General features: G+C 39.8%; 1 protein-coding gene across 2 annotated transcripts in view; it reads right to left on the bottom strand.

Annotated features, from left to right (window-relative positions):
* The window catches only part of LOC121945586 (RNA-binding motif, single-stranded-interacting protein 3-like), a 142,060-nt gene that overhangs the window by 43,134 nt on the left and 84,115 nt on the right, over positions 1-14,811 (bottom strand). For both annotated transcript variants that reach the window (XM_042489832.1, XM_042489833.1), the window contains exon 5: positions 1,395-1,552. In XM_042489832.1, the coding sequence (XP_042345766.1) occupies positions 1,395-1,552 (158 nt within the window). The remainder of the gene's footprint in view (positions 1-1,394; positions 1,553-14,811) is intronic.

The raw sequence follows: 14,811 nt of genomic DNA, 5'->3' as shown, positions 1-14,811 counted from the left end.
CTTTTCAAGCTTTTGTAACAAATTACTAATAAAATGTCAGTAGTGAGATTACAGTTATCTCAAAAAATAGTTACAAGTTACAACCTTACGTTGGTTGTCACCTTACCCACTGATCTAAACTCCAACAATCAATCATATTCCCAGATTTATTTCCGGAATTGTCGTGCATTCATGTCTCAAAGCAGCGAGCTAGCTTGGAAGATGGAAATGTTTACTTCCAGCAGCTGGAAATATTCCCATTACTGTGATTTTGTTGAGAGGAAAGATGACATTTTTGTTCCAGGTTGTAGTACTAAGATTCTTTCCACTGTGACCTCAAAACAGCTGGCACAGGACGTCAGAAAGACTCCTATGTTTGACAGACGTTAAGTTTTGGTTGTAATAAAAAACAGGTTGACGACATTTCAAATGTTTAACGATGTAAGTATTTCAAATTGTGTGGAAGTTCATATCTTATGACTAAATTGTCACTCCACATCAAGTTGAAGTTGCTATCAGATGTTTGGAGGATGTTGGATTTTGGATACTTATCAAGACAACTTAAAACCAATAAAACATTAGCATCTTATTAGGGTGGTGGCTAGCCTGGAAACCTCCTGAAATATCTACTACAAAAGTGCAACGATGTGAAGCTGGTGGAAATACACACCACTAAAGACGAGTCCTCTGCGGCTGCAGAGGATGTCTCTAGCCCAGCAATGACTTAACAGCCAAAACTGGATTTAATTTGTGGACAGCTGCAGGCTGCAAGGGGACATTGTCACAATAAAGCTTGTGGCTGGATATGTGGCTGCATAACAGAAAAGTAAAAAACTTGTTAAACTTAAAAAGTTAAGAACTTCTTTCTTGAGGAAGGAGCACTGGGACTAACCTCCTTCACTTCACCCAGCAGTTGAAAGGCAAGATGTAGGAACTTTACCTGGTCTTGATGAGCTGACGCATTTATTCATAGATAAACTGAAACCTACACTGCACATTTACCTGACAGCTTTGCCACTAGTTTGTTTCCTGCCATGATCTCCAGCATTCCTCTCGCTCGCTCAAACACACACTTGCTCCACAAATATTACACTACTCTTACAACAATGTCATAAGTAAAGATGTTGATTGGACTTAATCCCGGTCTTGATTGTTTTAACAAATCGTTTTCTTGATCTACTCTTTTCTCACATTTTTTTCATGAAGCACAGGGCAGTGTGTGTGCACCTTAAACCCCCAGTTGTTTCTGATAATCTAATTGGTTAGATGGTGTAACATTTAAAAAAGGCCACTATTGCAATTTGAAAATGTCATTCTGTTACATTACAATATTGATTTGAATTCAATATAATCGGCCAGCCCTAGCCAGAACTGTGAGTGTTTGTGTGCATGTGCATGGCTCTCTTCGTGCACACCTTGCAAAGCCGACTCCTCTGCTCAGGCCATTGGCGTCCCTCAGTATCCGTGTGGAAATGACGTGACCGAAGGGCTTCAGCATGTTCTCCAGCTCCTGCTCATCCATGGATAGCGGCAGGTTGGAGATGTAAAGGTTGGTGGGGTCCTGCTCCTGTTGCTGTTGGGAGAGACAGTGACAGAAAATGCAGAAATAGTTATCATCACTTCATTTTGTCTTGCATAGGCATATGTTTCAATGGAAAAAGGAAAAAGAAGTTGCATATTTCAGTCTAATCTTAGAGACTTGAGCACCAATTGAAAAGCCTCTCTGAAACATTGAAAATAATCACTGGTATTGGGTCTTACAATGTACACTGTCACTGCACTGAAAGATCAGCAGATCATATGCACAGACATGGACTGTGATGATGAAGAGTGGATGTCGGATTTTTTTTCTCAGATCAGCATAATAACATCTAGACAAGAGATTGCCCTTGTGCTAAGAAAAAGTTATTTTCCTTTTAACTGTGTAAAATTCCCTAACTGAAGTAACTGAAATAAAAGAGTGTACTATAATTCTTTACTAAAAGCTAGTTTTGCAGCAGTATTAAAGGTTAAGATAGTGCCATTGAAGTTCTTTATTTCCATAAATATATCTGAATATCCCACTGCAAAAAAAAAACATAAAAAATAAAAAAATCTGCAAATTCAACTCGAGTGGCAAACTCTCCTCAGAAGAGGAATAAACATTTCATTGAAGAGACAGCGCACCGGCTTCACACTCAGAACCCCTGAAGCAATAAGGAAACCCCCTCAGGATTCATAGATGTTAACTGAGTTGCATTAAAATTTTTCAAGGGAATGAGGGAACTTCCTTCTAATGTGCCTCTCAGTTAGTTAGACTGGTATACTTCAATTATTTTTGTTCTGTTTAGCAGCACTCCATTGAAATGATCCTCCGCAGGAGACCAAAGCCTGTGTGTGCATGTGTGTGAAACTAGAGTGCTGGCAAATTAAAGAGGGATGGATGCAGGAGAGGGTTTGATGGAGGGTGCTCCATTTTGCTACCGAGACAGCCAGAAAGGAAGTGGCAGAGAGAGAAAAAAGGCTATGATACACACATGTTCTAAAAATCCTAACTACATGTTTTCAAGACATTATTTCATATTTCACAAAACTGTTTTGATACATCATTCCCCAGGAAGCCTCTTTTAATACTTCTGTGATGTCCCATTTTTCACAAGATGCAATGTTTCATAATGATGCTTAAGTATTCATTACTGGCTTGGTTTTAACGTTGCAAACTTGATGGTGGGCAGCGGCATAGCATCAAATTCTGGGCCCTATACATAGGCAGTCTGTGGCCCCCCCACCCTTTCTCTCTTGATCCATGCCTCATTCATGCACTTTCTGATTTAATCTTTTTTTCAGAATCAGTTTGCTTATTCACACTTTTGACGCTTTCTTTCTTGTCTTCTTTGGAACCCACTTTCAAGCTGTCACTCACTAGGCTCTCACTGAGTTTAGAGACAAATCCTAGTGCAGTTGTTGACTTTCTTCAAAATAAAAAAAAAAACCCTCCAACTGGGACCATGGGTAATCAGTCCAACTCTACCCACCACTACGATGCCTCTGATGGTAGGGTACTGTACATGCATGACCAATACAAGAACTCTAGAGAGAGTCTGATGCTTTACAATAAATGTCAATGCTATTACAATAAGTGCCCAGAAGAATAAGTCTCTAATACATTATATCAGATGGCTCTTCATTTTAAACAGTACATGTTTCATGTTTCTCTCGTCTCATGTGCACAAACTCAAGCAGCAGAAACACAAGTATCCCCCTCTCTCTCTCTCTAATCCTCCTATCTGTGTGATGATGGTGGAGAAGAGGTCACATAGCTCAGGCTTCAGTTGTTGTGTATGTATGTTTTTTATGTTTTTTGTTTGGACTGTCTATATTGTCATTTTTTATGTTAGTATCATCTCTACACACAAAAATGGTAACTATACAAACTGTAAAGCCTCCTCCTGAGGATAATGTGTTTTTTTTAGTATGGTTTGACTATGGAAATTATTTTATTTTATTATTTTATTTTACTAGGGTGTTTTTTTACTTATAGTGATTTATAGGTTTATCTGTTATTTGGTCTTTTTTGTTGTTGCTTTACTTGTGTGTGTTCATCTCTATTATTTTATGAGTTTTTATTTTTAGATTTAATGGATTTGATTTGCTTTTATGGTTAGCAGACATCTTTGTTTCAAGCTACAACTTGTACCTCTCACTTCATGCAGCACATTGTGCTTCCACTTCGAAATTAAATGGGCTGAATAAATAAAGTTTTGCTTGCTTGCTTTCTTGTGATATTGGACTATATAAGTAAAAACATCTCAACTTGACCCAGCAAGTAAAACACTGACACTGACTCCTGCGCAGTGCTAGAAATAGAAACTGTTCGTACATTTGATTCCACTGTTGTCATGGAAAGTGAAACAAATCAAAAAAGTACATAGTGTTTGCTATGCTGTATACTTCAAATTAGATGGTGAAACTCTACAATGTTTGGGTTGTTTTTATTGTTATGACAAACAACAATATATGAGTGTGAGTGTGTTGTTGGGTAAATACATTGTGTCAAAAGAAGTCGCCCTATGCGGCCCATTTTGAGCATAAATATTTCCTTTATCCATGGAGGCTTTTCCTTTGCATGCGCCAGAGCAGTTTGATTTCATGAGTGGGAGCTCCAAGTCTGGCCGACTGTGACCAAAGCCATCTATGTAATCAGTGACTCAGAATAAGCAGAACAGCTCCAGTGAAGAAGTCTGAAGTATTTTACCTTTCTCTCTGAGTCTGAATGTCTCTGTTCGTCAGCAGGGATTTTCCTTTGGCAGTGTGTCCAATACAGAGTGGCACAGTTGTCTTCCCACACAGGGCAGCAGGCTTTGAATGTAATCTCTTACATTTGTGTGTGTGCATTTATGCAAGCAGAGACATCAAAGGTAGAGTTATATGGAACAGCTGTGGAATCTGTCATTGATCTTAGACCCATCTTCCTTAAAGAGTTGCATCACTGAGATCATCAAGGCCTTCTAGTTGCCACAGACCCCCCCCCCCGTCACTCAGCTTTCACATTAGTAATATTGTACCTTACCAGAGCACATTATCATCATCATCTACGTGTCATTTTTTCATGTTGTCATTACAGTGCAGAAAAATGCAAGAACCCCCGCCCATACAATTGTGTAAACCTTCATATTATGCCTACTCTGGTTTATATATCGTAAAGAACAATGTAAAGAACATCCCTCTTGCCTGCCTCCCTAGTTTATCATCCATTGCTGTGCTGTTTAGAGGATGAGATCAGTGTGTACTATGCACGTATGCAGATTTTATAGGAGACCAGTGGCGCTGAGAAATGCCTTTGCAACTCCTCTCACCGACTGCTACTCATGTTAAATAGTGGCCTACATCTGTGTTTTGGGACATTTGGTTTACTGATGCACGCCATACCCAAGCATGGATGAACCATAATCAAGACCAGTTTTTCAAGTGGACCACTGAAACCTTACCTGCGTACAGTACACAGTGTTCACAATAATTAAACTGGACTTTGTGCACCTAGTATTGTTTTAAAACACTAAAAATATTGTTTACTTATCTTTTAATTACTTCTCACAAGGCCTAAGCAAAGTCCAATGGGGCAATTATTCAAGCCTTCAAACACTTGGATACATAATGTAGTAAAACAGTCTACATGCTCCAATGATAAAAGTTGCAAACTACTGTTTCAGTCTGGGTTACAGGTAGTGTTTTATTTTGCAAACTTTACTTATCAAATGGTTGAAAGCATGGTGTGTGACCTTCTTAATTTGTATCTCACTACACTGTGAACTGTCTGTTTCCGAAATGCAGATATATTCTGGTTTGCGAAGGCCTAAACAACTGCCTCATGGGACCATGCTTATACCCAACAACAAACTGCAGCACAGGGGTAACATACAATAAGACTGTGCTATGCACAACAAGATATAATGGGATAAAACTGCCTAATAAGGCCTGGGTTGAAAACCACGAAATTTACATACTCTGTTGCTGTGAGAGAACTTTAAGGCTCTAAAAATATGAAGACCCAAGAGAAGATTCAGCAGTGAAACACTGTCTAAAGATAATAAGGCTTAAGCTCATAAAGGTACAATTGCACATTCAAGGTACAGGAATTCAGTGGAGAAATTACTGAGGAAACTCAAACACATCCATTGCTGCATGTCACACTGTTTAAAGCTACAAGTCTCTGAGTTTGTGTCATTCAAACAAATTAGCTCCAGAGCACACCTGAGGCTACGCTCCGCTGTGTGCCTCAAACTCTTACTGTGGCTGTGGACTTTGTCATTATCAACAACAACTTGCTCATCTAGACACAAAGGGGTCTCAATTTCCAGCAGACAGTTAGTCTGTGTAGCAGCATTTCCTCTGGCCATCCACAGAGGCAACACTGACAGAATCCTGTTCTCCATGTTTGCAAGCCATAAAAAAAGATTAAATGGTAAAACAGAAGATTTCCTATCCCTGTGGTCACTGTGGTTGCAAGCTAATTTCATGCAAAGACAATATGTCTTGAACACAATCTCACAGTGGTTTTCCCCAACTCCAGCAAAAAAGTGGGTCAGCTGTCTTGTTTCTGCACACATTTTCCGTACAGTTTGCGGTAACTGTAACAAGGGGAATGAATGCAGATTTGTCGCGAACAAGAGGGAAGCCGTAACCTCTCCTCCAGTCGTTGATTATATGCATGTGTGTCTGCCTGAAAATCCTTCTTTTTCTTTCTATCATTTATATTGTCTCAATCCGGGGAAATCAAGGATGAGACAGGTACAACATCAACAGGGTTGTGTTATTGAAATCACGCTACACTTCACTTCACCATCTCCAGGCACAACTGGCTGTAAAAACATTTATTTGCACAAGTACTTCTGGGATATGAACTAAAGTGCTTTGGCGTACCCACATGTGAATGAACTCTGCTTGACTTTGCTCAAAGTTGCCATTTGCACAAAGTTACTTCTCAGTGATCTCTCACTCTGCATGTTGCAAATGACTCACCTCTCTCTCTTGCTCTCTGTCCCCTCCCTCCCCCCGCCTCTTTGTCTCTCTGTCTCATTGTCTCTCTCTCTCCCTCGCTCTCTCTCTCTCTCTCTGTAACATCTGTCACGAGCTGGAAACAGCTTCACACCAACTGTGCCTCTCCCTGACTGTGTAGCCTGCCTGCCAGCCAGTCAGCCTGTGTTTTCAGCCCCATTAAACCTCATTGCTGCATCATTATAGCAGGTCTGCACCTCTTATCATGTTACTTCCTGGTTACCCTGCAATGCAACAACACCTGCTAAAGAGCTAGAGGGTAAAAAGAGGGCAAAAGCAACGGTTAAATACCTGTGGAAAAACACCGGCTGGGTCTATGTGTGAGATGGATGGATGTGAGGTGAGACGGTACTTGAATGTCACATTTCTTTGCAATCCTGCTTGCATCTCAAATAGCAACACTTCACATTAGAAGTGACACATCACAGCCTCACAAAACTACCCTGAACAGGAATGAGCGGGTATTGAAAATGCATTGAGGAAAAATTAAGTGAAGACATAGGCTGGGAAATGCTTTAAAAACAACCAAACATGCACTTCCATAAAGAAGCAGTATGTGATTAGAGAAAAGACTTCCTATTTATTCCGTGTTGACTCCTTCCTCTTACCTTTCAAGCTTGTTTTAAGCATAATCCTGCTCATTTCCCCTTTTAATCCATCTTTTCTTCCTTCTCATTTTCCTTCCTTCAGCCCACCTCCTCTGTATCCTTACCTTCCTCTCTCTCATGCTCCCCCTCCTCCTCCTGTCCTTTCCTCTATTCCCTACTTGCTATTCGCCCCTCCTCTTCCTCAGATTAAAACCTAATCTCCTATAATGGTTGCCTTGCTGTCTAAAATGCTATCTGAATGCTTAATTAATATTTAAAGAGCAAAATCTTCATTTCCCTTCCCTCTTGTCTCCTTGCTCTTTTCCCTCTCCTCACCATCCTCATCATAAGCCTCCTTAGTTTCTTCTCATCCTTCACCGCACCCTCTTTCTCTCTCCGCATTCCTGCCTTCCTCCATCTTCCTCTTCCTCAAGCCAAATTCTAATCTTTCATAATGATTGTCTGGGTGTCTAAACGCTCTCTAACGGCTTAATCAATACTTAATGAACATACCATAAATACTTTATGAACCCTAAACCCTGAAATCCCCAGGGTTTCATTAGCCATGGAGATATACACTTTTCACCATCTTCATGGTGACTAGAGGCTCAGCGAAATCAACACTGGATACTGATTACCTCATCATTTAGTCTCTGGTCAGTTGTGTTACTGTAGGCATAGTGTTTGGCTATTGCTGCGTGTGTTGCTCTTGTGTAGTAGCAAACATGTAAGTATGTAAGTGATCAAGAATATATGTTTATTGTTCACCATGGTGATAATTTGGTGTTATGTTAGTCCGGTGGGCATATGATGTATATCCAATAAATCATACAGGTCTTAACAGCCACCCACATGTCACAGAATACTGATTTTATTCTGATGTTAATTTGTACATACAGTTTATATTCTATCTGCTACATGGCTCCATCTCTCCTTTTGGGTTTATTTACCTACATATATAATAGAATCAGTAATGTAAAGAAGCAATAATACTTTGTTACAGTGCTTAAATATTTTTTGGGAGTATCTGTACTTAACTTGAGTTTTTATATTTCTGTCAACATTCACTTTTACTCCACTGCATTTCCTAAATAAAATGTGTACTTTTACTCTGCTACATTTACCCTTAGCATTTTAGTAACTTACTTCAAAATAGGGACAGAAGGCGGGAGGGCACAGACAGACAAATGTAGAAATGGGAGGGAAGGAAAAACTGGAATTTGTTCCTTAACTACACTTAACTACACACCACTTGCTTTTTTAATAACAGCATCTACTTGTAATTTTACTTCCAGTACTTAAGCACATTTAATATCATGGAATTACTTTTGACACTTAAATACAGTAAATATTAGATACTTTAAGACTTTTTCTCAAGTAATATTCTAATAGGTGACTTTAAATTCTACCACAGTCATTTTCTGGTAAGACATCTGAACTTTTACTCAAGTATGGTTTTCTGTTACTTCATCAACCACTGTACAGAATATGGAAATCTCTAAACATGCTCAAAATTCTTGAAGTGATGCTGCATGTCTCAAACAACCTAAAGGCCACTGCGCTGTCATGTATTTGCAAGTTAAAATATCCCGCAGCTTGTGGATATACAGTCTGCACTTTTCATAACATGAAAAGCCACAGTTGGTTTTTTCTTCTGTGCATTTGCGTGTTGAATATCCCAAGAGAATTGGCTTTAATATGCAATAACACAAAAAAGGGCATGGACTTGATCGCTATTGTCACATTGTTCCAACATTAAGAAATAACATCTTTTCAAGCAGAATAAAGAGGATTGATCCATTTACTTTGAAAATTTTACATAGTTTTTTTTAGCTGTAGTTAATTGGCTACAAAGGCCAGTTACCTTCACTAACTTTAAAAGGATTGAGCTAATGCGTAAGCATAATCAGAACTGGGGTTATGGAGGCTTTTTAAGTGATGGCATACTTATAAAAATATTCAGAAGCTGAAAAGCTGTTTTCCACTCTGTGGTTCTCTAGTGGCTGTGAAGTGGCAAAGAAACCCTGACTATTCAAAGAAACGGCATCACACTTGACTAAGTGAGAGACTGACTATGTTTCAATGTTTAATTCAATTTCATGACGGGCAGAAAGTTTTTCATCCCTCTGGCTCCCAACACTGCCTGCGTCTTCACACTCTGCGTGACTCATTTAAAGCAATAAGAGAGGCCTTTCCATATAATGGGGACTACACACACAGTTCTCATATGCTCTAGTCACATATGCTGTTATTACTCAATTCACCCCCTTATTTGCATGTTTGCTTCTCCTTCTTTCCAACCTCTCTTTTTTTTTGTTTGTTTGCTTTTGCATGCTCTCATCTGTCCTCTCTTCATCATTGCAATTGTAACATGGCGTCTTTCCTTCTTATATCAGCTTTAACTTTTTCCCCCACTCACACTGTCTCCACTGTGTGTATTAAAAGGCCAGTAATTCATCACAGAGTCAGAGCAGAGTGCAGTCCCTGCTGCACACCCATGTGCAGGCTGCTTGTCTGCCAGCCGTCCAGAGCTAGAATCAATCACCCAAACCTGAGACACTGAAACCATCAGGGAGGGTCAGACAGAGACAGAGGAGAGGGGGAGTCGAGAGAAAGCTAGAGAGGAGGGAGAAAGGGTGGACATGTAGAGAGATAGAAAAACCCTGGGTGGATTAAATAAACATTTTCTGGGTTGAATTCAGATCAGAGTTGATCAGTGTCCAATGCCCTTGGGTGTGATTTGAGGGAAACGATGCCTAGATAGACTAAACACCATCCTGCCTTGATTGTAATGTTACATCTGTCGTGCAGTATTTCTTTTCCCCCTGTCGATGTAGTTGTTTATTCTTAAGTGCGACCACACAAACACAACGTATGAGTGTGGGCCTGATTCCTGAGAGCTGAGTAGAAGTGGTGTCATTTCCTGTGGTTATGTGGTTGTTGTTACTTCTTGATGGCTCGGCCGCGGACCATTTTCAGCCAAAAACCCAAATGTGGCATTTAGACTCATTGAAAAAATATGATGTTTCTTATCTTGTGGGGGATCCACCAGAAACAGGCTTTTGATCCACTTTGGGTTTAAAATTACAATTTTGGCTGACTGGGGAAATGTCTAAGCACCCACTGTGGGAAGCCAATTGAGAAAAATACATTTTTGAAGAGCTATGCTATCAAATATAAAACACATGCTTATGGACATTGATGGAAAAAAAGAGTTGCTTAGATTAGACTTTAGAGACCCAAGGCAACAAACTGTGCCAAGGCACTGCTATAACACAGAAACCCATATATGAGGACTCCTACAAATAACAGTACATACCCCCCCTCCCCCCAGCTCCACGCTCGCTCTCTCTTCTCCCCCTTCTCTTTAATACTGAATGCTGTAATCAGGGCTAATGGGACTCAGCTGTTGGCCAGTCTAATTACCTGGAATGCAGACGGATGATCTGGGAGACAGGCCTACACACACACACACACACACACACACACACACACACACACACACACACACACACACACACACCCACCCACACACACACACACACACACACACACCCATAGGCAAGTATCTTTCTTTCATGCACCTGCCATTCAAACAAGTATGCATGTGCTTGTTTTTATGTGGTGTGTTTCTTTGTCTTAACAGAATACAAATAGAGTATGTGTGTACATGTGCATTTGTTAAAGGTCAATAAAAGCTCAGGCAAAATTTCCATTCCTTCTCCAAGTCAGGAATTCCCATTGTGAACTGCCTGGCAGAGGAAAGCATGCTGCTAAATTCACACAAAGTTCTCCAGTCTTTATGTCTCTGTTTGTATTAACTGAATAATTCTAGTTACTTTCAACCTGGGACAAATTTTCACTTTTACTTGTGCTGTTTACTTCCAGCCAAAGTCTCTCTCATTTGACAAATAATAACCTCTTTAAGAAGGTGAAGTGGATGGATTCCAAAACAATCACTCAATGCCAAAGCTAAAGCAAAATAACCTTGAGTGGAAATTCAAAATCATTCATATTAAGAGATACCTTTTAAGCATTTTTAGTGGCAAAATTATGATAGAGCAGCATGTTAAGTGCTCTAAAACCCCCACAAAGTTCACAAAGGGATCCAAAACGTGTACCTTTTAGAGTCCAGATGGGGCTGATTAAATTTCTGTCCAGAATATAAAACATTCAACAACCACACAGACACTTTGTGTCTAATGATGAAATCAGGGCATCCCATCCCACAGATCCAATAAGCGCTTGCTAAAGAACAACAGAAAAAAACATAGAGTAGACTTGGATGTTCATTAAAAGAGTAAAAATTTGAAACAAATCTCTTGCATGTCTTATAAATGTGTCTCAGTGTCATACGAGGCCTCGTCAGCCTGATGTCGTAGTGTCTGCCTGAAAAGAGAATAGGCTTTAGGGAAATCCTCGCTCTAAATGATTAATGGAGTCTAGAAGCAACGAAGGGGAGTTGTCTCTGCTCTGACTCTGCAGGTACACACCCTGTTGACGCTTCTGAGAGATTTGTGTCTGTGTGTCTGTGTGCGCGCGCGCACGCTCGTGCATGTGTCAGTTCTCATTTGAAGCTACATCATCCCAGTGAGGCCTGCTTTAGGCAGTTCAGAGGGATTCATTAATGATGGTGGCTACACGTACACGCACACAAACAGACATTGAAATGAAAAAACATACAGTATACACAGCCGTAAACAAAGGTGTCACACAGGGTAGAGATAATCAAGGCAGGAGCAAGGGTGGAGGAAGAGAAGCGTGGATGAATGGAAATTAAATAGATAAGAAGAGGAGGTAAGGAAGAGGGGAAATACTACACAGAACAGAAAGACTGATTCGGCAAATAAAACTGCAGCATCCAGTTGTCGAAGATATATTTGTACTATTCTAACATTATGAGATAATGTAATAACAACTAGATGGACCATCGGAGAACAAGTCAAGGTCAAATGCCCTATATAATAATATTGAAGTTGCAATAAGACATCCTTTATGTTCATGGCTGCCACTCTGCACTGCACACTACCTACACCAGACATGTGCGTTGGAGCAGAGATTGTACAATGGATACCAGGTTGCCCTGGCGATTAATACTGTTAACTCTGTCAGCACTGTTGCTGTTGTTAGCACTGCACTGCTAGCCATTGTCATTTCAGTTCAGCCATCTCTCTGTTTGTTTCTGATGTCTGAGGCAAGGGTTGTGTGCATGCAAAGCCAGCCCAGTAATGTATTACAAGTTTAACAAAGTGAAAATTATTTGTTGATCCATCATGTGATTTGGATCAATTGCATAAATCAATGGGTTCTCTTTCTTAGCCCATGCTACACTGATGGTTTTCATATAAAACAATATTTCAAGAACTGTTTAAAAGATTTGGCCAGAAACTTGGTTCATCCTTTCGTTAAGTTGGATCCACCTTCCAGAAGGCTCCTCCATGAAAATCTCAGGACTTGCTGCAACTTGACAATGCAATACCTTTAAAGTCAACTGAACTGATTGTAACATTTATTGGTGTACAGTGAAGACATCTAACAATCTGTGTAATGTGTTTTTGTTTCTTGGAATCAGTTACAGGCGGAGAACCAAAAGCAAAGACAAGTTGAGAATAAAGCATGAACTGCATTTGCAAGAAAAATATTGTTAAAAATAACTTGGGAGCGTAAAGCATTACACTGAAAAATGGGAGCAGTCTCCTATAAAGAATAAATGACCGTATTGTATGTTACAATTACTGATTAACCAGGTTTTAGAGCAATATAAAGTGGTGTATCATCGGCATAAAAAGGGATCATGTGTATGTTTATGAATCCTAGTGACAGCATTATAGGAAATAAAACAAGACTCAACACTGATCCCTGGAGAACACCACATATGAGGGGTCAGACCTGGATGAAGCCTCTAACAGCAACAGAAAAATGTCACTAAGCACGGTATCATTAAATTATGAATAAATCCTTAATGTCAACATTTTTTCAGGCAATAAATTAGAATTGAAAATGGAATTAAATGAAAAAACTGTAAAATATTTTAACTGTAAAAATTTCTATTGATGTTTCTTGCATTTCTGGTTGAGTTGTTATTTGTTGCTGCACCCTCTCCTTAAAACAAACACAGATTTTTACTTCAGTACATCAGTTATGTCAACAAGCAACTTTTCTGATGCAGCCACAATGATTGATAAAATCTGAGCTGGATAGCCTTTTTTAATCAGGAAGCACCAGTTTAATGTTTCAATAGCTTGCTGCTTAATTCACCATTTTGCACACCGGTGCTTCTGCTTTATTAAACAGTATCTTGTAAAGAGTGACAGGAAATGTGTGGGAGAGAGGATAAGAAGTAGTCAGACGGTCAAGAACAAGTCTCAACTTTGCAATTCTGGGTGCATGGCCTGCAGCCTACACTGTGACCCTGCACTACCCACTCTAACACATTAGAAGCAAGTTTAGCTCTGCTCCTAAAATGACTCATGCTACCTCCTTCATTTCCCCTTTCTCTCTTCTCCTTTCACCAAATTGCTCCTTGATTGCCTGTCTGTATCAGAGCATTTCATTAGAAAAATGCAATAAACTAGAAGGCCTGCTGGATTGCTGGATTATCATTGAGGAAGCACATTCTCGGATAAGGAAAGAGAAAATTAATAAAGAAAGTTTTTAGACAAACTTATTGAATGCAGCTTTTTTTGTTTCTGGCTTCTTTTTTCCCCTGCTAATGGCATGTGGCTTGTCCTCAGACAAATTATTGGGAAATGAAGTTAAGAGCCACAGCCAGAGAGAAAACAAATTAAAGGGAAACTGCAAAATTAAAAAAAGTTCTCGAGAAGTGCAGGGGAGGAGTAGGTTTATGCTCTCGGCACTGCAGTGATTAAAACATAAAGCACTGGCACAGACACAAGAATCACATTGGCTCAGAGGGAAGAAAGCGGCACACTTGATTTTGACCAAAGTTGCTGTTTTTTTCCCCTTTGTGTCATGTTACTTACATGCATATGGAGAAAAGCTGTTGGAGTCAAACCTCTACTCTCAAATAAAATTTTCATCCCCATCTTGGTGATGACTGTAGAAATTCCAACATGCATCTGTTGTATCCTGCATTTGAACCTTTGTAGATTTTCACAGCAATGCCTCTTGAGAGCAGGCAAACAAAAATCAATGTTCGAGTGCAAATGAGGGTCTTTAAGGCAAAGGCTACAACCTTTTTCTCACATAATTGCACTGAAGTAAAAGACTGAAAATGAGACTGTCATATCATCCAAGGGCATATAATACTTGCAGCGCTTATAAAAGTTACACAAGCTGGTTGACTTGCTGTATTATGGGGAGTTAAGCTGTCCATGTCCACCCACACCTTCTGCTGGCCTCGGCCATAAAGTCCTGGAGGAGACGAATGCTGGTTTACACTTCAATAAAAGACCTTTTTCATCAACTCTGCTGTTCTCACTACATCTGTCACGCTTGAAATCCTGCCATCAAGGTCAAGCATGTGTATGTGGGCGAGTATGTGTGAATGAATTTGTGTGTTTTAAGATGGCAAGTATGACCTGAGTGCAATCAAAATAAAGGCAAAGAGTTATTTTCCCTGCGCACATTTTTCTGGTGACTCCAGGAGTTTCAAACCAGAGAACTTCAAGGCTCAAATATGCGTCTCTCATTTGTTATTCCATCATCCCTAATGCCTATTCAAGTTTTATTTACCTATAATACTATTGTT

This window comes from Plectropomus leopardus, chromosome 7, assembly GCF_008729295.1.
Source record: "Plectropomus leopardus isolate mb chromosome 7, YSFRI_Pleo_2.0, whole genome shotgun sequence".
NCBI lineage: Eukaryota > Metazoa > Chordata > Actinopteri > Perciformes > Serranidae > Plectropomus > Plectropomus leopardus.
Note: the sequence above shows the minus strand (reverse complement) of the source record. Positions and strands in the feature narration are given on the sequence as shown.